This window comes from Felis catus, chromosome D2 (genome assembly GCF_018350175.1).
Source record: "Felis catus isolate Fca126 chromosome D2, F.catus_Fca126_mat1.0, whole genome shotgun sequence".
In the NCBI taxonomy this organism is placed as follows: Eukaryota; Metazoa; Chordata; class Mammalia; order Carnivora; family Felidae; genus Felis; species Felis catus.
Window position 1 is genome coordinate 46,642,279 of NC_058378.1, and position 26,031 is coordinate 46,668,309.

The following is a 26,031-nucleotide window of genomic DNA, read 5'->3' on the forward strand; positions in this document are numbered from 1 at the left end:
GTTTCCTTCGCTGTGCAGAAGATTTATATCTATTTGCTCCACATCCTGGCCCATGTCTTACGTTGTCAGTCTTTTAGATGTTAGCTACTCTGCTGCGTGCATCTATCCTTTGGAACAGACAGCATTATGTCCACTGCGCAGATATAGAAACCAAAGCTTACAGGGATTAACTCAGGCAGGGTCACAGAGTGAGGGCACAGTGGACGCATGTGGGTCCGGCATCAGCGTTACAGTCCAGGTCACTGCCGTGCCTAAGAATCTTCAGGGATCCCTTCTGCGTAGTGTATCGAATCCAAATTCCTCTCCCAAAAGCCCAAGTCTTATATCTGACCTTATCTTTCAGCTCCTGTGCTGGTCACTGTGAAAATAAACCTGAAGTGGTAAAATGTTTCCTTCAATCCTCAACAACAACCTTCTGAAATGGGTCATATTGCGATCCTCGTTTCACAGACTGGGGGCTGGAGGGGTTAAGGAACTGGTCCAAAGCTACACTATCAGTAAGTGGCAGAGACAGCATCCGAACCAGGCACACTAACTCCAGAAAAAGCCCTTGGAACTCTGAGCTCTGGCATCTCCCATAAATCTGACATTGTGCTCTAAGAACCTCCATAATTATTTGCTAGATGCAGGTGACTTCGGAAGCAGTGTCTCTGTCTACCTGCATAGCACAAACCAGACTCTCACCAAAATCCTGTGAAGGGGATTTTAAACTGCTTTCTAATGGTTCCATGCATGCTGCCTTTGTTTCCACAATTAGGTTTGTCAGTTCCAAGTCCTTGGTAGCTACTTGGTAAACATGACATCTTAACTCAAGTACATACAGCCAGGACTTGAGGCAAGCTGCTGGGAAGATGAGAAGCCACAGATGGGGGAGGCTGGGGCTGAGGAACCTGACATCCACCTGTAACATCTGTAGGAGGAGGCTGAGCCCAATTCAGTCTAGTTGTTGGCTCGGCGCCATTGTTGGGTGACTCTAATATTAAGGTTAGCAAATTTTCAATTTCTAGACTATCCATTCAGGATATAGCAGGACCTCAGGCAGCCACTGGACATATTGCGGCTGGAGTCAGTCTCCAGACAAAGTGACTGGTCATGACCGCTCAAGGGAAGTGGCCTTCAGTGTGGCACTTGTGTGCAGCCAAGATGGAGGCTCAGCCATATGGCCAAGGCCAAGTTCTGGTGTGCTGGCAAACAGGTGCCCAGATCCCCTCGGGATACTGGATATCAGTTCAGCGTAACATGATCCATTCCAGACCCCTGGCTGGTGGGGAAGGGGCTCCTCAAGACCTGCCAACCTCAGACAAGGTTTGTACTGATATTAGCCAGGGTAGGGTCTACAGCCGGAAGTATTAGCACTGGGCTGTGGAAGGCTGGAGTTGACTCTTACTGGCAAGTTCCTTGAACACAGAGGCCGTGTCTAACCACATACAGGTAGTATAAGGAAGACAGCCAGACTTTGTAGCCAGATTGCCTGGGTTCAATTCCTGGCTCTGTCCCTTACCTGTCGGGTGACCTTTGGCAAGCTACTTAACCGCTCTGTGCCTCTGTCTTCCCATCTGTAAAATAGAAGTAGATGTAGAACTTACTTCAGAGGGTTGCTGTGAGGGGAGAAGAGGAATGTGTGTGAAGCCCTTGGAACAATGTCTACACGTGTTAAACCCTTCCCCAGCTGAAGACCGGTATCCCTCGCTAATCCATTGACTTAGGTGTCTTGCAATTAGGCATCTTGTTGAAAGTCTCAGAAATGCCTAGATTTCAAATCCTCTGGCTGCCCTGCAGCCATAGTCATGCTCCCATGCATCGCCTCTTATGAAGTATGTCTTCAGCCCTCAGCAGGCTCCGGAGATGATGCCTGGGAACAGACCTTCCCTGCCAGCGTGCTGCACTTCCTTGGCCTTGTGCACAGCACCTACCCCCAGGACCCTTCCTGGCGGGCCCCGGAGTTCCTCCAGACGTTGGCTGCTGTCACCTTCCCTCTGGGAACCCACAAGGTAGGACACGCCGCTGCCCTGCCCAGTGAGAGCAGGGGTGAGTGCCATCATGCTTCAAGGGCGAAGGGCAAAATTCCTCCCTACCTCCACCCCAAGTTAAAATACATTTTAAGGCCACTTGCCTGAAACATTAAGTAAACAACTTGGGTAGTTTTCCTTTTCTTGGCTGAGATGCAGCTTGAGTTCTGAGTTCTGAGATTCAGTAATTTTTTGACTTGTCAGGAGTCTCCGTAATGAGAAATTTGAGGTAGACGGAATCCAGTTCTATATGGAATATCCCCACTGCTAAGGTGAAACAGCAAGTTACATCCCAGGAGGCCAGTGGCCTATGCACCAGCCAGGGGACGGGGAACAGGAATGTCCCGTCTTCTGGTCTCAGGACCCTCATCCTGTTTGCAGTCCACGACTCAGGACTCCGTGCAGTCAGAGGGTTTGCTGAGGGCACAGCTGAGAGCCAGACAAGCTGATGTTGGAAGGGCAGAGGGCCGACTGGGTCCTGAGAACATGGTGTGCATGTAGGCCACAGGAAGAGGGGCCCAGCAGGCCAAGGGAGCCCAATGGGCTCGGAGCATCTAGGAGCTGAGAGGAGCAGGTAAGGACAGTGTGAAGGGAAGGCAGGGGCAGGAGAGGAAGGGCAGACAGACCTCCCCTCTTTGCCCCTACCACAGTGCAGTAGGAACCCGAGACCGCCCTGCAGGGAGGGTGAACTGTGACGCCTGTCTCCGAATCCATAGCCATAGCTAAAGAAACATGTTAGAAAGCATGCCATGGAAGGTTTAGAAGGTTTAGAAGCATAAGTGGGAGGTTTAAAAGCCATGCCATGTGCCATGTGGGTGTGTAATATTTGCCCCATAATTATTTGCTCAACAACCAAATGAATGAACGGAAGTGCTCTTTCAGTTAATCTTTTCTAGAAGTGTGTTCATGGTGACAGACAGCATCTACTGAGCACCTGCAGCAGTCCTGAGCCTGGTGCTTGGGTTAACCGTACTAGCACCCTGGGCGGGTGGTGTCTGTAAGAGGAGAGTGAGATCCAGAGAGGCCGAGCGGGACTGGCCAGTTTCTGCTGTGTTTAGTGGGAGCCGTAAGACCCGTCTCACAAAATGGTTGAGAGAATGAAACTGGCTGTAGTTTAATGACTCAGGAATGACAGAGCCAAGATCGAAACCTCACTCTCTCGCCCCAAGGCTCATGTCCTTTGAGTCAGTCAGTTTAAAATACAATTCAATTAAAATACAATCCAAATAAAGTTTGAGTAACTAGTTTTAATGAAAAAAACTAAATATAAAGATTAGAAGATTTGCAAGAAGATAAAATGGTTTGGTGGGCTAATACCAACTAAAGGAACATATGGGAAAAGTAAATGCTAAAAAAAGAGGCACTAAAGAGCAAAGGAAGTCACTATGGACAGCCCTGGAGAGGTGGTGGATGGGACAAAAGCTAGGTGCCCCCAGGCCAGGCAGGGAGGAAGGACAGTCCTACAGACCACCCCTCCCCAACCCCCCAGACTGGGGCCTCCAGAGGCGGCCGGGACCCCGAAGTCCACGGCCTGACATTCTCGGCCCAGGTCCCCACCTCAGCTCCTACACCCACAGGCCAGGCTTGCCATCTGCCTGCTAAGTCGGGGTTCCAGCCGGCTGCCTGCCCGCAGCTCTGGAGCACACTCTGACGCGGGGCTCTTCCTCCTCATACTCAACAGTTCCTGCCTGGGGGCAGGCCTGGCCCAAAGTCACCTCCCCAGTGACTGCAGATGAGCCAGACCCTGTCTTGGGGCTCCTGGCTCCAGTGTCAGAGCACTTATCCCCGCACCTCCTAGCCTTGTCCCAGCTCCAAGTCAGCTTCAAAAGGCCTTTGTTGTACAGAAAGTGTGACAAGCCCTCTTCACGCAGAAGGCTGGTGGCCACAAAGCTTCGATATGCTGTGAATATATATGGCATCTTTCCAGTCAAGGCCGCATGGAGCTAATTAATGCAGTCACCACCTCCCTAGGTGCCATTAAATTCATTTTATGGCTTAATTAAGAATGGCTGTGTTAATTTTATGAATGAGCAAAGGGAGGTGCTGACAGATGAATGTGCATGAAAAGTTCATGGGCCAGGAGTCAGAAGCCCCCAGCCGTATGTCCTTGGGTGTGTCATTTGGCCTCCCAGCGTCCCCATGTCTTCCTGGACGCATCTGAGCCGATGACCCCTGCCTCATTGATCTCCCAATATTTTTATAAACATAAAAATGAGAAAGTGAAGGCCAATGTGCTTCAGGGACTTGGATGCCAGGACTTGAGGAAGTCCTGCTTCTCTCACCTGAGGGTCCTGTCTGTCGACATCAGCCGAGCCTGGCAGGCAGTAAAGGTGAGTGAGGTCTCCATCAGGAGGTGGGAACAGGCTTTCTTGACCATAGTTCATGGGGCCAGGCCTTGTCATATGTGCTGTTCTCTCATTGTATCTTCACATGTCTTTGTGGGTCCTTTTCATCATTGCCACGTGGCTGATGGTGAGCTGTGGCTCTGAGGAGGGGAGTGGCCTGCCCAGGACACACCCTGGGCTTCATTGCTTACCACCGCAGGCCTCTCTTGCTCCATGCTCTGGTTCTTTCCATGGCTCCCACCTATCTCATGTCCAGAGACCATAGCCCGCCACCTTATAAGCAGTGGGACTCTGGAAAAGTCTCTTCCCTTCTCAGAGCCTTGATTTCCTTATGTGTTAATGGGTTTAATAAGAATCCCACCTGTGCACACCTCAGAGGTGAATGTGAAAGCACTTTGAGGCGGGGCGGGCTGCTCATGCTGGGATTCTCTTGTCTTTGAGGAGCCCATGACTCAGCCTGCCCAGAACGCCAGCAACCCCGGGGTTGCGACTGAAGGCGACGGCATTGCAGAGGGCCTACAGGCTCCTGCCAGGTCACATCCCGCCCGGAAGCAGCTGAGGGATTTCACGCAGCTGCTCTTGAGGGAGCTCTTGCTGGTGGCCTCCAATCCCAAGCAGTGGCTGCCATTGGAAGTGCTCCTGGAGGTGAGTTGGAAAGGGTGTTGTTGGGCCACGTGCTGTGGGAACAGGTTTGGGAGGGCGTGGGCACCACAAGGGCAGGGTATGCCCAAGGAGACCTGAGAGCTGATGTCTTTTGAGAGCTCACCTAAGTCTGTCGGTGAGCCTCCTTGGCTGGTGGTTGAGAACATTTCCTGGGACGGCAGTGATATGGTGGGAACCAAGGACCCTTTGCACAGCAGGGAACTCACCAAGCAGCGTGTGAATAGATGGAAGAGGGCAGATTTTAGCCAGATTCCCAGAAGGAACCTGAAGCAGGGATTTTGTGGAAGTGACTTACCGGGGGCTCTGCTTTCAAGGGAAGCAGGGAAGGAATGCAGAAGGAAATGGGGGAGAGGCTAGCTAAGAAATGGTCTCAGCCACAGCCTGGTCCCACGGGGAACACAGGTGTGCTGTGTGCGTTCCAGAGTTGGCCTCACCTTGAGGCATCTGCCTGGTAGTCATTGCCTGTGGGTGTTCCACAACTTGCTTCCTCCATCCAGCAAGGGGGTGTCACCTCACCAGTGAGGCACCTTCATCAGCAGAGGGCAGTGCCCTGGAGAAGGATAGTTGTGAGCTCTCTGCAGCCTACACTCCCAACAGATGTAGTATTAGCATATGAGCCGGTGAGCACTAAGCGGACATGATGGTCGTGTGGCCACTCTCTCAGTCCCCAGTATGCTTCCAGGCTTCTCCAGACAATGCCACCAGCCAACAGAAACGGGATTTCCAATCTGAGGTCCTCCTTTCCACCATGGAAATATTTCACACGATGAGTGGAGGCAACATGCCCATGCTCAGAGGTGAGTGGGGGTGACTTTCTCCTCCTTTATGACACAAAGCTTCTGGAAGCTGAGCAGGAAAGCCAGTGTGCCCACCAGCTACTGACCTAGCCTCCAGGTCACAATGCTGCAGTGTTTCTTAGGAGCCATGGGAAGACGTCCTCCACCTGCACGTCAGCCCCTCCATGACTCTGTGATGAGACCTCCCAAAAGCTGCCTCGAGGCCCCAGGGGAGGCATGCTTTCCACTCTCCATGACACCCCTGTCATCACTGGGCCACTCAGAGGCAGAAGGCCTCTGAGCTAAAATCAGTTCTCCTCTGGCTTCAGTAGGATTGGCCTCTTCCCATGAGGGAAGTCAAGATGTCGACTGGAATTTAACATTCTTCTGCTCAGCATCTTGCTCTCTGCACCCAAGACTGGGCACAGCAAGTGTTTCTTAAATGGACGAACCTGGATGAAGACACTGCCATTGCCCCTAAGAAGTTCATACTGAAGCTTCCTTCAGAATACTTAGTTCCAGAGAAGCTGTACCTTCCCAACAAGATTAAACAAAAGTCCTCTCTGTGGTTTCTGAGCCATGGAATCCTTAGTGACATGGCTGACTTATCTTCTGTACTCTTCCTTGCCCCACAACGTGGCAACCCTGACTTTTGGTCTTTCTTGGGGAAGGGCAATAAGGTAGAGCAGTGAAAAGCATAAGCTTGCTATTCCCACTTCTGCTCTTGGCTCTGTCACTAGATGGCGATGTGACTCAGGGCAGGTGCCTGAAGCTGTGAGTGAGGATGGCAGTTGTGGCTAACTCAGGGGGTCGTTATAAGAATTAGCTGAGACCATCGCATCCCCATCTGAGCACAGTGCCTGCCATGATGGTGAGCACAGACAGTTCAACGTGGCAGCTTTATCCTCTGTCCCTTTATCCTCTGTCCCAACAGGGCCTCGGGTCACCATGACAGCCTTCCCATTTACCATATGCCTTAAATGCTCCTCCCCCTCCCCCCAAATGCCTACTGGAAGAAATGCTGCTCCTCGTCTGCCTTCTCCCCACTTGGTTTATATCACTGACTACATTGTTAAAGACCTATTTTTTTTTTGAGAAAAAAATGTGTGTACATCGGGCACCTACTGTGTGTAAGACCCCATTTTCCAGCAACAGGGTATACAGAAGGTTACAATGGGGTATACAGAGGTGAGTGAGATGTGGTTGGTTACCGTGAGGGGCATGAAGACTGTCGTGGAGAGAAGACCATTTGAAGTCTGATGATTTCTCAGACCTGGTCTGTGTCCTCCCACCCCCGCTCCCAGGCAGTAAAGAGCCTCAGCCAAATGCAGAAGCTGCTTTGACTCCTTCACTTGCGAGCATCTCCTACTTCACCCAGAAGCTGGTGGAGAAACTATACAGTGGGATGTTCTCAGCTGACCCCAGACACATTCTTCTCTTCGTCATAGACCACATCATGTTGGTAAGAACCCTGGGCTGGCCATGGTGGGGGAGAAACTCCCACTGACCCACCAAGTGTCCGTGTGACTCACTGTTGGCTGCTATCTGGTCGGTCCAGTTGGACCTGCTGTCCTTCCTGGAAATAGATCCCATGATGGGTGAGAGGAAAGAGGACCTTGATGGCCCAGGTAGCACGGGGTGAATGTCGAGTGTCCTGCAGGGCTCTTAACCTCAGGCCACCTGAGATCCATCTCAGTGACTGGGAGCTGCAGCCCCCTGTGCTGGCACCTGAGCAACAAAGGTCCAAAAATCTCTTTATTTCCAAAAGACTTATTTCATTTCATTCTTAATATGCACCTCCATGGGTCACATGTGGGCTTTCCTGAAATTGCCACAAGAGTACTTTTTCCTAGCCCTATTATTCCCGCTGTGCTCTCCTTCCCTCCCCAGATGGATCTACATACACACCCACACGTGCAAATGCGTGCCTATGCATACACCTTTAGACGTAAGCATGTGTGTGTACATGTGCACGCGTTCTTTATTGTACATGTGTGCACACACACAGAATCATACTCTCAAAATTCTAGAGTTGAACCCTTTACTTTGTCCTCACCTCACATTCTGGGAACCTTTCCTGACAAGTGGTCATTCAGTCTTTTTTTGAGCCCTCCCTGTCTGAGGAGCTCATGATGGTGTGAGGCAGTCCCAGCCAGTGGGGCACCAGTGAATGCTGGAAAGCTGAAATCTGCCTCCAGAAACTCCTGCCAGTCATTCTTGGCATGTCCTCTGCAGCAGAACCCAGGGGGATTCATGCTTCGTAGAGAGGGTGACGTCAGTGTCCCCAACACCTCTGTCTCTGCAGTCAACCCCAGGCCCCAGGACTGGGCCTTGGCACATTTCCTAGGGCAATAGTCATTCTGACTGATGCACATTTCTGGGCAAGCCCGAACAGAATGCATTCAGATGCTTTCTCAATAAAAACCCCAAGATGGGAGAGATATCCCTTGTCGTCTCTGAGGGGATTAGAATCAGATTGTTGGGATGTTGTGTTGAGAAACGAGGGAAGCCACTGAGGTCCTGTCTTACTTGGCTCAGGCCACTTTGACAACATTATGGGCTGGGCAGCTGAACAAAAGACATCCTTTCTCACAGTTCTAGAGGTTGGGAAGTGCAAGGTCAAGGCGCCAGCAGATCTGGTGTCTGGGGAGAGCTCTCTTCCTGGTTTGCAGATGGCCATCTTCTGCCTGTATCCTCATGGGCTGGAGAAAGAGAGGAAGCAAGCTCTTTCTTGTCTTTTCTTATAAGGGCACTAATCCCACCATGAGGATTCCACCCTCATGACCTACTTACCTCCCAGAGACCCGACCTGGGGTTTCAATATATGTGTTCTGGGGGGATGCAAATGTCCAATGAATAGCAGCTCCCCAGTGTAAAGGCAGATACTCAGAGTGTGTGCCCACTGGGGCTGATGTGCCTTCAGGGGGTGCCAGGCCAGACTAAGCTCCTCACACATCCGTCATCCTTCTCTTCTGCTCACTGCCTGTGACTCTCACAAACCTCAACCTCAGGTTGACAGATGTGACCCATCTGAGGAGCAGGACAGGATGATGATAAAAACATAAATCCCAAATTCCAGCAGATTTAAACAAAACTTAAATTCACTGGTATAAATTCTTACATTACCGATGTAATTCTAAGAGAGCAATCTATAGTTAACGAATGATCTCTCTAGTAGACTTTGCACATAGTTTTTGGCTATGGAGTCTTTTGTTTTTAAAAATTTCTGATTTGTTTCTATTGAGATATAATTACCATATAACAGAATATAAGTTTAATGCTGATTTGATACATTTATATATCGCAATAGGATTACCACCATAGTGTTAGCTAACACCTCTATCAAGTCACGTAATTATCATTTCATTTTTGTGGTGGGAACAATTAAGATCCGGTCTCTTAGCACCTTTAAAGTTTATAAGACAGTATTATTGTCTATAATCACTATGCCGTGCATTAGATCTCGAGGACTTTTTATTTGTTAGTTACAATGAAGCAAGGAAACCAAACAGATGGATGGACCAATCAGTGTTAAGGCTACAGATCAGGACCTTCTGCCTTCCCCCTCTAAGTTTCTCATGTACTACAATTTGTTGGACTCCCATCTCTGTTAGATGATACAGTGGTTAAGAGCATGACTCAATGTCTGATGTGGGTTTGACCCTTGCTGACCACTTAAGCTCTCTGACCCTCAGCCTCCTTATCCCTAAAGTAGGATAATCTTAATGCTCACTTCATTTTATTATGATGTTTAAATGAACAGTTCATGTTCATGGATGCAAAAATGCTTAGCATGATACTGGGAATATTGTAAACACTCTCTATATAAATACTATTAATAGTTAATAATATATTTTAAAAATTAGACACTATAAATAGCATGTTCTCATACACTGAATGTCAACCATGTTACCAGTATTTCAGAAATTTCTGGTTCCCACCTATTTTTTATAATATGATGGTGGTAAGCTTTTCATTTCTTTTCTTTTTTTTAACTTTTTAATTTTTAATTTTAATTTTTATGTTTTTAAAATTTCTTTTCAGCACAAGTTTTTGATAAATCTATGCTTTTGAATTTACTTTAGTGATCATTCACTTAAATAGAAGCTCAGAGGTAGAGGAAAGTAGCCCTATTTGAATTTCAGATCATGTCAACTCTTTGAAATCCAAAAGAGATTCTAAGATTGTATCATTTTCTCACTTAACTGGGTTAGCATTTAAACTCACAAAGTGTTCACAACTATGCGTGTGTGTATGTGTATTTATTTTATGACACAGGTCATCGAGAATGCCTCTTCTCCAAGGGATGCTATCATCAGTGCTTTGTACAGCAGTTTAAATAAAGTCATTCTTTACTGCCTGTCCAAGCCCCAGCAATCGCTCTCCGAATGCCTTAGTCTTCTCAGCGTCTTGGGCTTCCTACAGGAACACTGGGACATTATCTTTGCCACCTATAATTCCAACACCAGCTTCCTCCTGTGTCTCATGTATTGTTTTTTGCTGCTCAATGAGAGAAGGTAAGGACTGCTTACTTGTTTCCTGCCTACTGGTGGTCAATGCAGAGAAGAAAGCTTTAGAGGGACACTTGATTGGGGCCAATACAAATGGTATATATATCGGTTATCTGGTTGTCCAAATTATGGGCAGTGTTTGATAATCTGTCCATGTGACTGAGCAGCAAGAATCATCATGGATTAATAATTTACCCCTTTTCCACAATTCTCAGGTTGTAAGATATCTTATTGATTTCATTTTAGGGGCAGAAAGCTCGACATTGAATATACACATTGATTTTATGATGCAGCCAGATTTTAGAAATATTAACATTTGATAAATGCACTCTTAGAATGGAAAAATATATAATAAATTGTATTGTGCAAGGCGGGCATAATTTTCTTGCAGAAAAAATTACACACACACACAATTTGTGATATAAAATGATATCCATAAGCACACTTGTATAGGAAATACTGATAAAAAGAAATTGAAATAAGTTTAGTTAAATCCTTTTCTTGAAGTCCGAAGTTTGAAATACGTTAGATTTTTCTGTGTATATGCACTTTCTTTTTTTTCATGTGTGAATATTCTGTATCAGCAGTGCCTTGGGATTATATGCTTACAAATGCTATCTCTCTCTTTTTAAAAAATGTTTATTTACTTTTGAAAAAGAGAATCTCAAATAGGCTGTCAGCACACAAAGCTAAACGCGGGGCTTGAACCCACAGACCGTGAGATCAAGACCTGAGCCGAAATCTAGCTTAACCGACTGAGCCACCCAGGTGCCCCATAAATGCTATCTGTTACTAATAGAGCCATGTTGCGCGTAGAGGAAAGGTGGGCTATGGGATATTACACTTTGCTCTTGTCTTTGTGTTGTTGTTGTTGTTGTTGTTGTTGTTGTTGTTGTTGTTTTTATACCAGTACCTATTATATCTTACTACTTGAAAAAAAATCCAAAAATTCTGTCAAATTGACTATTGGATGTTACAAAACTCTAGACTTGATTTGTCTTAAAACTCCCTGGGAATCACTGCAAAACACTCCTAGCCCAGAGGAGGCATTTGCTATTTTATTTGTGTGAAATAAAAGAACCCATTTTTGGTAGATTAAATTGGGAGGGTCTTCTCTCTTGTTTGTATTTTAAGAATTGAGTCTGTCCATATTGGAAGCATAGGTAAGAACGGCAGATGCCACTCTATGTGTGTGTTTGGATTTCCACCTTCCTCAGATCCCTCTGGGTAGCTAAATGGCCTTAAAATCTAAAGGGACTTTATCCTAGAAATTTCAAGAATGGATATTCTCATATAATGGTATATTTTCGTTTCCTTGTTTGTCGTTTTTGGTTCAATCCACAAACATGTACTGAGTGTCTATTCTGCTTGGTTGATTGAAGGGGCCCAGAGAAGAAGGCATGTGGACATTAACATGATTGAAGGGGCCCCAGAGCAAACGGTTCATGGGAAACCTAATATGTAAACCCCTATGCCTGCACTTAGAACCAGCCACGTGATGTGCAGGATCCTGCAAAAAATGCAGATGTGTTGTTCAAAATTTACTAAGAATTTCAAGACAGGGACAGCAGAGTCCAAGCATGGGGGCTTTCTGAGTGTGGACCCTGTACAACTGCACAGGTCACAGGCCCATGAAGCTTGCCTGGCCCCCTTCCAAGTGGGATGAGATCAGGGCCAAACAAAGGTAGAGGTCAATACTTTGGGAGTCTACAAAAACAAATGACCAGTCCTGATGGTTGGGAAACCAAGAGAGAGTTCAGGAGGCCTGCTGGGAGCCTGGATTAGATTTAAGAAAACAAGAATAAAAAAAAGAAGTTTCCCTACTTTCCAGAATGCTATTGTATAATATCTGTCACAGAAATTGCCATGACATATTTGCTTTAACTTGATTAGACAAGTTTTTCCAATTGATATGTATTGAGTTTAGAGGATGATTATTTGTAATAAAGAACAATGGAATGATCTTAAAGAAACTGGAGTTTATAGTGAAAAATCTCTTGTCTCCTAGTTATCCAGAAGGATTTGGACTGGAACCCAAGCCTAGAATGACTCCTTATCATCAAGTCTTTCTTTCTCCAAATGAAGAAGTAAGAGAAAAAGGAGAGGAAGACTTCCCAAGTTTGAATGATGGTACATGTTGTTTGTTGTTTATTTTTGGGAGAGTGGGTGAGTGGTGCTAACTTCTGGATTTCATTCTTCAGCTCTGTGAGACTTGGTCAGACTAAGAACTTGGTGACTTACTAACATTCTAGGGATTTCACCATAAGTTGATTTCACTTCTCAGGTGGTCTCTTGAATTTTCCTTTGGATCGCTAGATATGGGAACTGGAATGTCACCTCCTCTTGTTCAGTCCTTTACCAAGCTCTCTCTCAACTTTCTTCTCTAGAAAATGGAGTCAATAAACTCATTATTTTTATGAGATTTTTGGCTTGATTGAGTTCATTTTTTAAATTTGCTTACATCAAATCAAGTAAAGGTGGTTGGCAATTTGTAAAAAAAAAAAAAAAAAAAAAAGTAGCAGCCAGATCCATGTGTTTAGAAATTGCTCTTTTTAAATGAAATCTGGCCATTTGCAACAATGTGAATGGAACTAGAGGGTATTATGCTAAGTGAAATAAGTCAGTCAGAGAAAGACAGATATATGATTTTTACCCATCAAATTCCATATGTAGAATTTGAGAAATTTAACAGATGCCCATAGAGGAAGGAAAGGGAAAATAAGATAAAAGCAGAAGAGGGAGACAAACCATAAGAGACTCTTAAATACAGAGAACAAACTGAGGGTTAGTGGGGGTGGGGAAAGTGGGTGATGGTCATTGAGGAGGGCACTTTTTGGGATAAGGACTTGGTGTTGTATGTAAGCAATGAGTCACAGGAATCTACTCCTGAAGCCAAGACTACATTGTATGTTAGCTAACTGGAAAATAAATTTAAAAAAGAGGGGTGCCTGGGTGGCTCAATCGGTTAAGCCTCTGACTTCAGCTCAGGTCATGATCTTGTGGTCCGTGAGTTCGAGCCCCGCGTCGGGCTCTGTGCTGACCGCTCAGAGCCTGGAGCCTGTTTCAGATTCTGTGTCTCCCTCTCTCTGACCCTCCCCCATTCATGCTCTGTCTCTCTCTGTCTCAAAAATAAATAAACGTTTAAAAATTTTTTTTAAAAGAAAATAAATTTAAAAAAGAAATTGCTCTTTTATTTTTTTTTTTTAATTTTTTTTTCAACGTTTATTTATTTTTGGGACAGAGAGAAACAGAGCATGAACGGGGGAGGGGCAGAGAGAGAGAGAGAGACACAGAATCGGAAACAGGCTCCAGGCTCTGAGCCATCAGCCCAGAGCCTGATGCGGGGCTCGAACTCACGGACCGCGAGATCGTGACCTGGCTGAAGTCGGACGTTTAACCGACTGCGCCACCCAGGCGCCCCCAAGAAATTGCTCTTTTAAAAAATGTTTATCTATTTTTTATTTTTTAATTAATTAATTTATATTTTGAGAGACAGAGAGAGTGTGATCAGGGGAGGAGCAGAGAGAGAGGGTGAGAGATAATCCAAAGTAGGCACCACACTGCCAGTGTAGAGCCCAATGGAGGGCTTGAACTCATGAACCGTGAGATCATGACCTGAACTGAAACCAAGAGTCGGACGCTTAACCAACTGAGCCACCCTGGGACCCCAAATGTTTATTTATTTTTGAGAGAGAGTGAGGCAGAGGATCCAAAGTGGTCTCTGTGTGAGAGCCTGATGTGAGGCTGGAACTCATGAACTGTGAGATCATGACCTGAGCTGAAGTCGGACACTTAACCAACGGAGCCACCTAGGCGCCCCTAGCTCTTGCTCTGTTTTGATCTAAGAAGCTTCAGCAGACTTTCTTTCACCATTTTGGTTTGTTGACTGTGCCACTCACATTGTGATACCAGATAGTAGGCACAAGGGCCTCTGTTTTTTGGTCACATAGGTGCCCAAATCCAGTGCTTAAAACTCTCATGAGTTGAAAATATACTCTGGCGCACTGTTAATTACAACATAAATATTTGTATTTTGGTCTAGTTAGAAGAGTGGACTGAGCAATGTCCATCCTTCTAGGGTGGAAAAAATAGACTGTAGGGGCTGGTACTAGAGGAGTGACTCAGTGGTTCAAGATCCAAGGGTGTTTAGGCAATGTTCAGGGTATTATAATTATGGGGCATAGCAGGTAGAACTGGCCTGGTAGATTGGCTCATATCTGGGCAAATCCAGGGCATTGAGATTGGTGGGCAGTGGGAAGCATGATGCAGTGCCAGGAAAGAGGACTGGCTTGGGTCCTAGATCCCTAGGCACAGTCTTGGGTTTGGTGTCCATTCCTTTGAGGGCTCAACATAGAAGGTACATTGGAAGGAGCTGTTGGGGGTGGTATTTGGTTACCTAGAGCTTACATAAGTATTTTTCCCGTTGGTATTTAATGAAACTTGGGGGTGGGAGAAAGAGATTTCTTGTGCCCATCAAACGTGTCTCCCAGCTCTGAACATACGAGGCAGACAGGACCTGGTGGTGGGCAGTTAGAGGTGGGGGAAAGGCCAGCTCACATGGATGTTGGTAGCATTGTCTACATACTGACTGCTTTCTGGCTGGAAGTTGCAAAGCTTGAGTGATATTCAAGACAGATGCAATAAAAGCAGCCGTGATACATCATCTCCGGCCTTTGCTGGGACAGGCACTGAGGCCATCCTGATTGTGTGATATACTCTCTCTGTTAGTCCAGCACAACATCCAAAAGACAGTGCGGACCCTGTGGCAGCAGCTCGTGGCACAGAGGCGGCAGGAGCTGGAGGACACCTTCAAGATTGATCTCTCTGTGAAACCTGGAGACAGAGAAGTGAAGATTGAAGAGATTACCCCACTCTGGGAGGAGACGATGTTCAAGGCCTGGCAGCATTACTTAGGTCTCTGTCCACTTGGCTCCAGGGAACAGAACTGCTGAGTCTCATAGATGTGGACTTGCCCAAAGTTCCACTCAGGGCCCAGAACCTTTTCCACCCAGACCTCCTCTCTCATCCCTTTGGTGGGGATTACTGAAACCCCATGCATCTTTGAGTGTGAAGAATGAAAGCTGCTTTGCATCTTGGGTGAAAGGAAGGCCAGAGGTGCAAGCAGATTCTAGTAATCTCTTAGAGAGTGTGCCATGTCAGAGCTAGATGTCTAGCTCTGTCTACCATGTCTAGTCTAGAGCTTAGGATTCTAGGTCCTGTCCTGATATTCACCTACCAGCTTTGAAACCTTGCCACCAAAATCACGCAGTGACCTGGATTCCCAGGTTCTTCATGTTTCAAGTGAGAGTTTTCATCCCTAAGATATTAATGACCCTTGCATTCTTTCAGGGATTCAGCATTTCCCCCCTCATATGAGTTATTGCATCTGCAGGAATGATGTTTTAATTTTGTTTTTATTTTTTTAATTGTTTAAAATATTTTATTTTTAAGTAATCTCTATACCCAGTGTGGGGCTTGAGCTCACAACCCCAAGATCAAGAGTCACACGTTCTACCGACTGAGCCAGCCAGGCACCCCTCAATTTTGTTTTTAAAGTGGTCATTGCTCTCGAATTATGGCTCACGTACTGGTTTGAAGTCTTCTAGCATCACAACATTGACAGTGACTCAGGAGTTAGTTACTTCCATGTGTGTCATCCCAGACTGCCCGGCAGTATAGAACTTTTATTTATCGGCTTTCCAAATTAACCCTGGAAAATGCGTATGTGTGTACATGCCTATGTATATACATGTGTAGTTTGAGGTCAAAGTGTCAGATTTCATTTCAGGGAAAATGTTAATAAAATAGGACGTATATCCCCATGCACATGTAGTGAATAAAATGGTGAGATGCACCCCATGCTTACAAATGGCTCTCTTGTTGCCAACAATCATATACAGAAAATTCTCTATGTTTGATGGCCTGTGTTTGAAACACATAATCTTATTTACTCTTCATGACACCAGAATGAGGTTAGATGCTATTATTCCTAGTTTGCAGGATGAGGACACTGAGGCTCAAGGACTTAACTAACTTGTCCAGCATCTCACTTTGAGTCAGTGGAGCTAGGGGTCTAAGCCAGGTCTGGTGACCCTGAAACCCACACTGTATTTCTTAGTCAGAAGACGGCAGTGTAAGCTTGTAGCCTGGGCTGTTTTCCTTATTGGAGGAGGCGCAAGAGGCTTATGACCCTGGATGGCCCTTTGAAAGCCAAGCCAGTTGCAAAATAGTGTGTATCCTCCTTTCAACTTCACCTCTGACAGTTTTTGCTTCCCCGTTCCTAGCATCTGAGAAGAAGTCGCTGGCCAGCCGCTCGAATGTGGGACATCCGAGCAAGGTCTCCTCGTGGAGTGGCAGCTTGTCTTCAGCCATGAGGCTGATGCCCGGGAGGCAGGCCAAGGACCCTGAGTGCAAGACAGAGGTGAGCTCAGATCCCTCTTCCCTGGAGAAGCATCAGGCATTTGTTTCAGATCCCATGAGTCATGTCTTCTCTCTCTGTTGTTCCTAGGTATGACTCAATTCCATGTGCTTCTGAGCATTTAAGGTTATGCATGTGATTTCCCAGTTGCAGCTACATGTAGGGAAACCAGGTCTTAGGATGGCTTTAACTTGAAGTGACTATGGGCTCCCCTGGAGCTCCAAGAGCAGGGGTTGCTTAAGGCATTAAAACCCGAACCAGTATTACTTGCTATTCTCCTTTTGAGTCAGGTGTGCTCAGAGAGCACTAGCCCACAGTTCAGTAAGAGCCGTATGTGTGGACTCAGCAAAGGGGTCAAAAGCATTGGCACCATTGCCAGGAGATGTAGCGGTGAATCCTCTTGACTATGTGGGGCTGAGTTGTCGGGGTTTTTTGAAATTAATTTCTTTAAAGCTCTATAACAAACCATCCTAAAACTCAGTGGCACCAACAATGGGTTTTTGTGATCATGGATGCTGTCGTAAGGAATTTGGAGCATGGAAGGGGTGGGGAGGTGCCTCTACTCCATGATGTCTGGGGCCTTGGCTGGGATCCTTGGAAGGCTCATTTACTCACACAACTGATGGTTGCTGCTGACTTCAGTCTGAGACCTTAGCTGAGACTGCTGTCTGGAATACCTATACCTGGCTTCTCCGTAGGTCCTGGGCTTCCTTACAACCTGGAGGCTGGGTTTCAAGGGCTAATTTCCAAATAAGGGGGAAGGAGATACAGACAGACAGACAGACGAACAGATACAGAGAGAGAGAGAGAGAGAGAGAGAGAGAGAGAGAGAGAGAGACAGGCGGAGGAATAATCGCCTTCCATGACGTAGCTTCACCTCTGTTGCATTCCTTTGGTCAAGACAGGCACACAATTCTGCCTGGGTTCAAGGTGGCGGGGGGCAGGGGGGGCAGAAATAGACTCTACCTTCTGGTGGGGGAAGTGGCAAGGTTCTGCAGGAGCATATAGGACTAGAAATATTACTGAGGCTCTTCTTGAGAAGCACAATGTGTCATATATTCTAATGCTGGAGTCACTTATTTTCAGAGGCAGACTGTGGTCATTGAATGGACATGACCTTGGGATCAGGAAATGTTGGGTCATTTACTTAACTTCCCTGAGTCTTTATCTCCTTGTCTCCACAAGGGGACAGATAACTGTGGGAAACTGTGGGAAGGGGCTCCCCAGGGAGGTGGAATCGATGGTTGATAGACCCATTACAGAGCTGGAGCTTTCTGCCCATGTAACTTTGGAAAATGAGGTTGACTCCAAATCCCCCCTGCTCAGAATGTGGGCTCTGCTGTCTCAATGGCTCCGTTGTCCATTGTGGCCAGTGACTGATGGGAGGGTACTGTCATCAGATGTGGCGGAGAAGAGAGGAATGCGGGCTGCCTGTAACTGCTCAGGTAGCCCGGGAAGGAGACTTCCTTCTTTCCGAGCTTCAGAAACAAGAGGATTTAGGACATAGGGAGACAGAGCACAAACATAGAAGGGAAAGCAAAATGAACTTGACTGGGCTGTCTGGCCACCTCATACTCAGAACTGAGGGTAGGATGAGTCCTTAACACATTGGCTTGTGGAAGACACTGCTCAGTCAGCTTGTTGATTGTCTGATTGTACAGATGTGTACATTGAATCTTAAAAAAAAAAAACAAAAAAAAACAGTCAAGGGCTTTGCAGCCAGGAAATGGCAGAGTCAAGAAAGGGTCTCCTGTCTCTGTACTACTGAGCTTGACCTTAGGCAATTCTGTGACCTCTCAGAGCCTCAATTCCTGATCTTACAACTGTGCTCTGTCTATACTAGAACATGTGGAAGCACTTGGAAACTGCAAGTGCTTTAGAAATGGAAGACAGTTTCCAAAATTTGATCCCACCTTATTGTTCTCTCCGCCAAAGGGATGACCATCTCACCTGCAGTATAGCTCTTCTGAGCCCCCGAAGCTTGGAGCGTCCCCACTGGTGCCCAAGCACTTGCTCCTGACCAAGGTCATTTGTGACAGGAGGGGTCCAGCCCCTCTTCCCCCCCTGGCTTCACCCTGGAACTTCTGTTCTTTGACCAAGTTAGCTTTGTCCCCAGGGGTCAGGTCCGTCTGGCTGTGGAAACTAGGGAAGGGACAGCTGGGATGCTGGCGTGGATGTGCATTGTATGGGAGCCCTTGCAGACTATTGATGTGCCTCCAGCCACTTCCCCATCCTCTCCTAGGCCACTGTCCTTGGCTCGGCTAAGTTGCCTCTGAGTCCTGGGGAGATCGATTGAGAAATAGCTCACCCGAAAGAAGCTTGAATAGATTGCAATACTTGAGGCCATGTAGGTCTACAAAGGGCTTGTCACCATTTGCTCTGGGCTCACACGGAAGCGAAAATATTTTAAATCAGTTCTGTCTTTGGTGAAGGCAGGCTGCTGAAGATACTGTCTTCTGCATCAATTGAGGTCTCATTCGTTCATTCATTCATTCATTCATTCACTCACTCAACAAAATATTTACCAAGTGCTTACTTTGTACCCTGAAGTAAGCACTGAGGTTACAGAAGAGAGAAAAATCTGACATATTCTCTGCTTTCATGGAGACTGCATTTTAGGGGGCGAAGATAGACAATAAACAAGTAAATTTGTAAATGTGAAGGGTGCTAATTGCAACGAGGAAAAATCGAGCAGGGTAAGTGGGAGAGGGTGGTTGTTTAGATGAAGGTGGTCAGAAGTCCTCTCTGGAAGGGGGGCATAGAAGCAGAGAAATGAGGAAGTGACTTTCTGGAGAAAGAGCAGTCAGGCAGAGAGGACCATCAGGCAAAGGCACTGAGACAGGCATGTGCTGGAATGCTCTGAGGCAGCAAAGACCAGTGTGGCTGGACTAAAGTGGGGACAGGGCAGCCACAGGGGACGTCTCCCTCAGCTGTCAGCATCAGGAAGAACTGTGACTCCTGTCAGTGGTCTATTTCTGGGCACGGTGATCTGGGCACTCGGAATCTCGGAGAGGTAAACATGACCCAGGTCTTATAACTGCACACACCTAGTGGCATAAATTTCTGCAAAAAAATAACATGCACATGCACATACATGTACATGCACACACCCCTTTCCCTGCTTCTTCCTTCCTGTTTGAGCCCTGCTTACCTTCAATCTGATTTATTCATCCTTTCTATAGTTTATAGTACCTTGTGGATTTTTTTAAAGATGAATTATTTTTGAAACAAAGTGTGCTATGTTTTCATTTTAAAAATTAACTGCATGTTTGCTTTGGAGCATCTAATATCAGTAACTCGGTCGGGCTGGGCATGGTGCCTGGTACATAGGAGAATGTGCATAGGAGGATGTGCATGGGGCGAGGGAATAAAATGCTTTCTCCCTTTTTGCTGCGATGAAACTCACTAGCCTTCACATCCTGCATCCATCACTCATCCTCGCGAGATGCCTTTGTTGCTAACAGAAGGCACAACTTTTCAGGTACATATGTACGCTGTGATGTCATAGGATGAGAGCATCGACTGTTTGCCCTGGGGTCTGTTTAATTATTTTTAAAAATTAATTTTGATTATTACAGCTGATTACACCTCAGTGAGCAATGTAATTGATATTTTCTAATGTATCCCAAGGAACATTTTGTACAACATGCTTTTTGTTGTTGAAGGTTAAAGACTCCGTTATTGGTTTTTCCCTAAATATGCCCACATCATTAGTCCCTCCAGTGAGAAGGTCGCCATCTGGAAAAAGCAGCATGGAGACATTATTCAGGCACAAGTGCATGAAATTGGTGTTTCTGCATCTTCTGTCTCTCCTCTGGAAAGAAGAGGCTTGTAATTAAAGGAGTTGGTTTTGGAGGAAACATTATTCATTTGGTGTTATTCCTTATCATGTCAGCAGCTGACAGCTCGGTAGCACTGATGAATTGTTCCTTCGAGTGAGACATGCGATACGCCATTCCTAACTCTTCTTACCTATCTTCATTTTCAGTATACAATGTTCTCCTCTTGGCAGGTGAGCTGAACTTTGAGGCGAGTCTGATATGATGGATGGCATTTCTTCCTTTTCTTCTCCTGACCCCATCACAGTCCCTTCTGGGATCAGATTGTAAAGTCACGGTCTCTCCTGGGGTGAAGGCTGTGGGTATCAGCCTGTCGGACAGAGGTTGCGACCTTAGGCTCCTTTGAGGCCACCAAAGGCCACCCATGGTGTCCGGGAAGCTGCTTCACGTCCGCCTTCAGCTTAGAGAAACCCAGAGTGTGTGCCCCGGCCAGCCATTCCTCTTCACAGCCTGTGTGCGGCTTGCCGACTCAGTGGTAGGCTTCCTTGTTGAAAAATAAGTTGAAAAAACATCAACTACTAATGTTGGTTTCTTAGCTATGGTAGACACACTGTGGCAGTGTATAATATTAACATTATGAGAAAGCAGGTAAGGGGTTAACAGGACCTCTCTGTACTATATAACTTTTCTGTAAATTCAGAATTATTCCAAAATAGAGAGTATATAATCTTCCTCCCTCCCTCCCCCTCCTTCCTTCCTTCCTTCCTTCCTCTCCCTCCCTCTTTCCTCTCTCTCTCCCTCTTTCCTCTCTCTCTCCCTCTTTCCTTCCTTCCTTCTTTCTTCCTCTCTCCCTCCCTCTTTACTTCCTTCCCTTCCTTCCTTCCTCTCCCTCCCTCTTTCCTTCCTTCCTTCCTTCTTCCTTCCTTCCTTCCTTTCTTCCTTCCTATGTTCTTCCTTCCTTCATCCTTCTTTCTTTCCTTCCTTCCTCCCCTCCCTCTTTCCTCTCTCCCTCCCTCTTTGCTCTTTCCCTCCCTCTTCCCTTCCTTCCTTCCTTCTTCCTTCCTACCTTCCTTCCTCCCTCCCTCCCTCCATCTTTCTTTCTTTCTTTCTTTCTTTCTTTCTTTCTTCCTTCCTTCCTTCCTTCCTTCCTTCCTTCCTTCCTTCCTTCCTTCCTTCTTTCTTTTCTTTTCTTTTCTTTTCTTTTCTTTTCTTTTCTTTTCTTTTCTTTTCTTTTCTTTCTAGAAAAAGCATTAGGAGTGCCTGGGTGGCTCAGTTGATTAAGCACCCAACTCTTGATTTCAGCTTAGGTCATGATCTCATGGTTCCTGAGATTAACCCCTCATTGAGCTCTGTGCTGATAGTGCAGAGCCTGCTTGGTATTCTCTCTCTCTCTCTCTCTCTCTCTCTCTCTCTCTCTCTCTCTGCCCCTCCTGTGTATGAACTCTCTCTCTCTCAAAAATAAGTAAAAAACAAAAAAAGAAAAAGAAAAGAAAAAGCATTAGAAAACAGAAAATGGGCACATAGGACATGAGAGCTGGGGTCTGGGTAGAAGGGGCTGTGAGGATAAGTGACTGCAAGGCCTGTGAGCAGGGGGCAGGGGTGATCAAGGTCACTGCAGGAGACAGGGAGGACACCATGGCTCATGCTAGATGTTCCTGAAGCTGGGGGGGGGGGGCAGGGGTGTTACATAGTGGGGGAGAGGTATGTTTCCTTTGTAGGGTTAGGATTGGAGGTTAGAGCCCCCGAGGGAAGGGCCAGACTGGGGCCGTGACATCACTTAGGAGGGAGATAAGGAGGCTTCAGGGGCAGTGGGTGGAGCAATGGAAATCAAAGAACACACAAGAGACTTCTGTTTAACCAAGGCTGGGATGAGCAAAAGAAGGGGGCCCTGACCTCTTCTCAATCAGGCTGTGAAAAGAAAGGCCGCCTGGGTGTGGCAGGTGTGAGAGGTGTGTGATTCTGATGGTTTTATTGGATCTGCAGAGAATGGGGAGGAACAAGCCAGAGGCAGGGGGTTGGAAGCTCAGTTCTAGCCCATCAAAAGGGGGCAGCCCCTCTGGATGGGTGCAGCTGCCTGACCATGTCTTGTTCAGCAAAGCACGGGCTGGATTTTACCCCCACTTTCCTCCTGAGATCAGTGGTACATGTGTGGACCGCTATTTCATGCAAGAGCCAGGTAGGCCCCACCTGAGGAGGGAGACCCACACTTAGGAGCTTAGGGGCTTATAAATCAGGAAGACCCTCTGGGGCAGGGCCAGGCCCAGTGTCCACATGTCTCCATGGCTTTTGGAGGTAGCTGAGCAGGCTTCCAGTTGCTGTTTTCAGAGTCGAAATGGCTTATGTAGGAAAGCCAGGGCCATATAAGAAGTAAGAGAAGGGTTGAAAAAGCACCACAGCCGGAGGGTGACGGGTGACACAGCGCACTTGCTAAAGTGCCAAAGACAAGCTCTTCGTAGGGATTCTGTGCCTGTCCTGGCAAAGGCACAAAAGCACAACACGTTTGCTCCAAAGTCCCTGGTCTCTAATGACTGTCCTGTGGGTGAACGCCCTGCCCACCAGGTGCACTAGGGCCTCCCATAAGACCGTCAGTGCCCACTCATGGGGACCTGGATCACAGACTAGACACCTGTGTGGGCAGGGAGACTGCAGACCTGCCATTGGCTACCTCCCCGGATGTGTGTGCCCAGGCTCGGCGTCCCACCCCCAGACGCAGAGCAGCCCCGCCCCTGGTGGAGGAAGGGGTGCCGGCCGAGGCCAGCTGTATGAGGGGCTGCCCTGGCTCGGGTCCCCAGGAAAGGAAATGACACTTTTGACCATTCAACTCGGAGCACTTTACCCACTATCTCTTTCAAAAATCATTGTGGAAAATTTCAAACATATACAGCAGCAGAGAAAATAATAAAATGAATCCCCGTGTATCTATCCATCACTCAGCGTCCACAATTTGCAACTCATGGCCAATCTTGTCTCATCCCTATCACTACCCACTTTCCCCCTCTGCACGGGATAATTCTCAAGCAACATCCCAGACATCATATCATTTCACGCATAAATGTTTCTGTATACTTATTTTCTCTTTAAAGAAATCACGAAACCCAAATAAAAATTGCGGAAAAGGAAGCAAGCGTGCCGAATGGGAAGGCTTTAGCAGGCACCGTGGGAGCCATCCAGCAGTTCTTGGTCTTTCTTTCTGGCAAGTTTGTATTTGTCGCCTGCTGCTTTGTGATTTTGGTCTTGCTGAGGCTGAAGGCACAATGAGCCTCAGAGAACTTCGCGCCCCATTTCAGGAGAGAGGGTGGGGACTGAGGAGGACAGAAGGCTGTTGAGTGGGGCGCTGTGGCGCCTCAGAGTTTGGGGGGATGAACGGCACTGAAGGCCGAGGCCTCAGATGTCACTCAACCTGGGAAAAGGCTCATAAGGCAGGAGAACCGTGGGCTGAGAAGAGATTTTTTGAAAATAGAAAGAAATAAGCTTTGACATGAAGGGGAGTAAGTGCTAGAGTAGCTGGTAGCAGCTGAGAAAGTCAAAATGCAACTGTGAGAACAGAAGTCCGAGTTCCCAGAGTCATTGCACTATAAGAGTTAAAGTAGAAAAATTTTTAAATCTGAAATTCAGAAGGCTGTCACATGGACTAGGTTTACCTCAACGTGATGTTTGTGGGCAAGAGAGAAGGGACTTTCCTAGGAGATACATATGCCTTTAAGAGAGATGTGTGGAAGGGGCACCTGGGTGGCTCAGTTGGTTAAGTGCCCAACTCTTGATTTCAGCTCAGGTCATGATCTCACGGTTCATGAGTTCAAGCCCCACGTGGGGCTCTGCACTGAGAGAGTGGAGCCTACTCGGGATTCTCTCTCTCCCTCTCTCTCTGCCCCCCCTCCATACTCTGTCTCTAAATAAACTTTTAAAAAACTAAAAAAAAAAAAAAGATGCACAGAAGCAGGTGGCCTGAATTTGTGGGAAAATTAAGACACATGAGGACTTCTAAAATCAAGCCAGAGGCTCTAGAGAGAGAGGTACAATCCTGATAATATGTTCTCGCTGGAGTGGCAGCAGGACAGAGAGACTGTCAAATCAGGAGAAGAGCTGGAGAGACAAAGCCACTGAAAATCATAGGAAAGAGAAAAGTGATTTAAGAAACCTGAAATCAAGCACTTGAGAAATCACAATGCTGTGTTGGAAAACCCTGTTGTGTTCAGTGGTGGAAAAAGTCTTGTGAGCAAGTAATTAAATCGGACTGTGTTAGAAAAATAGAACCACTTAGAAACAAATGAAAGTATGATTTAAAAAGAGTCTTTGAAAAGGGTAAATCACTCTATGAATGGGAGCACAGTGACTAAGGTCTTCTGCTAAATGCAATCTTGGTTTTTAAAATTGCCATGGGCAAGGCTGCCAACCACGTACTTTCTCTTGCTGCCTTTCCTGAGATAACTGACCCTAAAAATAGTGTCACTCTCCCCAGCCTGGCCTTAGAGCTCTTCATGGTGTGTCTGGACTAGAATTATTTCCAGAAAGGACGTCCGTTACACTCTGGTTGTGGCGGTATTAGGGAGCTAGAAAGAGAAAAATGATGAGGTCCGTTATCTTAGTTCTTAAACCCTGGAGTGCCCTTTTTCACTGCAGCTGAAGTTCTGTAGCATGAATCATAGCCCTGGTCTTGCAGGCAGTGGTGTTCCAACACCACACCTGGAACCGATCTTCCCACGGGAGCAAGGCATCCTGGCGATGGAGGTGGAGACACAGCATCGTAGGGTCCCGGGAACACAGTCAGGCTGGGGCAACACCTGTGCGTGCGGTGGGCGAGTGCATGTGGGTGTGCGTGCGCGTGTGCTCGGGGCGCTTGTGTGAGTTGCCCTTTAGGTTTTCTTCCAGTGGTCTCGGCGCCCAATCAGGGTATTCTCACTCATTTCCTCTACTCCCTTGACACACACACACACGCACACACTCATGCGTGCACACACACGTACACGCACACCATTCTTCAAACAATTGATGTTAAAACCCACTCATCACATCGTTGAGAGGTGACCAGGGAGGAGTTGGTTCGAACGAGAAACTCCACACCAGAAGTGAACATGGGCGACTGGTCCTAATAGCAGAGGGTTTGAAAGAGCCGTAGCATCACTCACACCAGTGTTACTATCCAGATCGCCAGGGAAGAACAGTCACAGGCCGATGGAGACGGTGGCGTTTCTCTTTCCATTTTAAAGAAATCTTAAATGTTACCAGTCTATCAAAAGTCCTTGTTACAGGAGTTTGAAAAATAGAAGTAAATGAACAAAGCAAACACTGATACCTTTAATGATGTTTCTTTACCAAGTGCATCATTTGTGAGACATCCTTATCTTCGTAATAGAAGGATAATTAACATCACTAATTATCTAATTAAGTTCATTAAGCATCCACCAACAGTGCACCGTGAAGTTGACATTATGTTCTACTGTCAACAAATGCTTTTGATTTCTTAGGAAGTAATTAAAATGTAAATTAGCATGCAATTATATGCACAGGGGAAGTTTTGAATTAGATATTC

The 26,031-nt window shown here is 46.7% G+C and overlaps 1 protein-coding gene across 15 annotated transcripts in view; it reads left to right on the plus strand.

Annotated features, from left to right (window-relative positions):
• WDFY4 (WDFY family member 4) overlaps positions 1-26,031 on the plus strand; it is a 292,757-nt gene that overhangs the window by 132,641 nt on the left and 134,085 nt on the right. For 12 of the 15 annotated variants that reach the window (XM_045040302.1, XM_045040303.1, XM_045040304.1 and 9 more), the window contains 8 exons: positions 1,827-1,991; positions 4,796-4,999; positions 5,700-5,814; positions 7,098-7,255; positions 10,072-10,310; positions 12,313-12,434; positions 15,033-15,218; positions 16,589-16,725. In XM_045040302.1, coding sequence (XP_044896237.1) covers positions 1,827-1,991; positions 4,796-4,999; positions 5,700-5,814; positions 7,098-7,255; positions 10,072-10,310; positions 12,313-12,434; positions 15,033-15,218; positions 16,589-16,725 — 1,326 coding nt within the window. Of the gene's footprint in view, positions 1-1,826; positions 1,992-4,795; positions 5,000-5,699; positions 5,815-7,097; positions 7,256-10,071; positions 10,311-12,312; positions 12,435-15,032; positions 15,219-16,588; positions 16,726-23,584; positions 24,278-26,031 lie in introns of those variants that run through there. The other 3 variants (XM_045040305.1, XM_045040297.1, XR_006587088.1) reach the window with 3 other exon arrangements.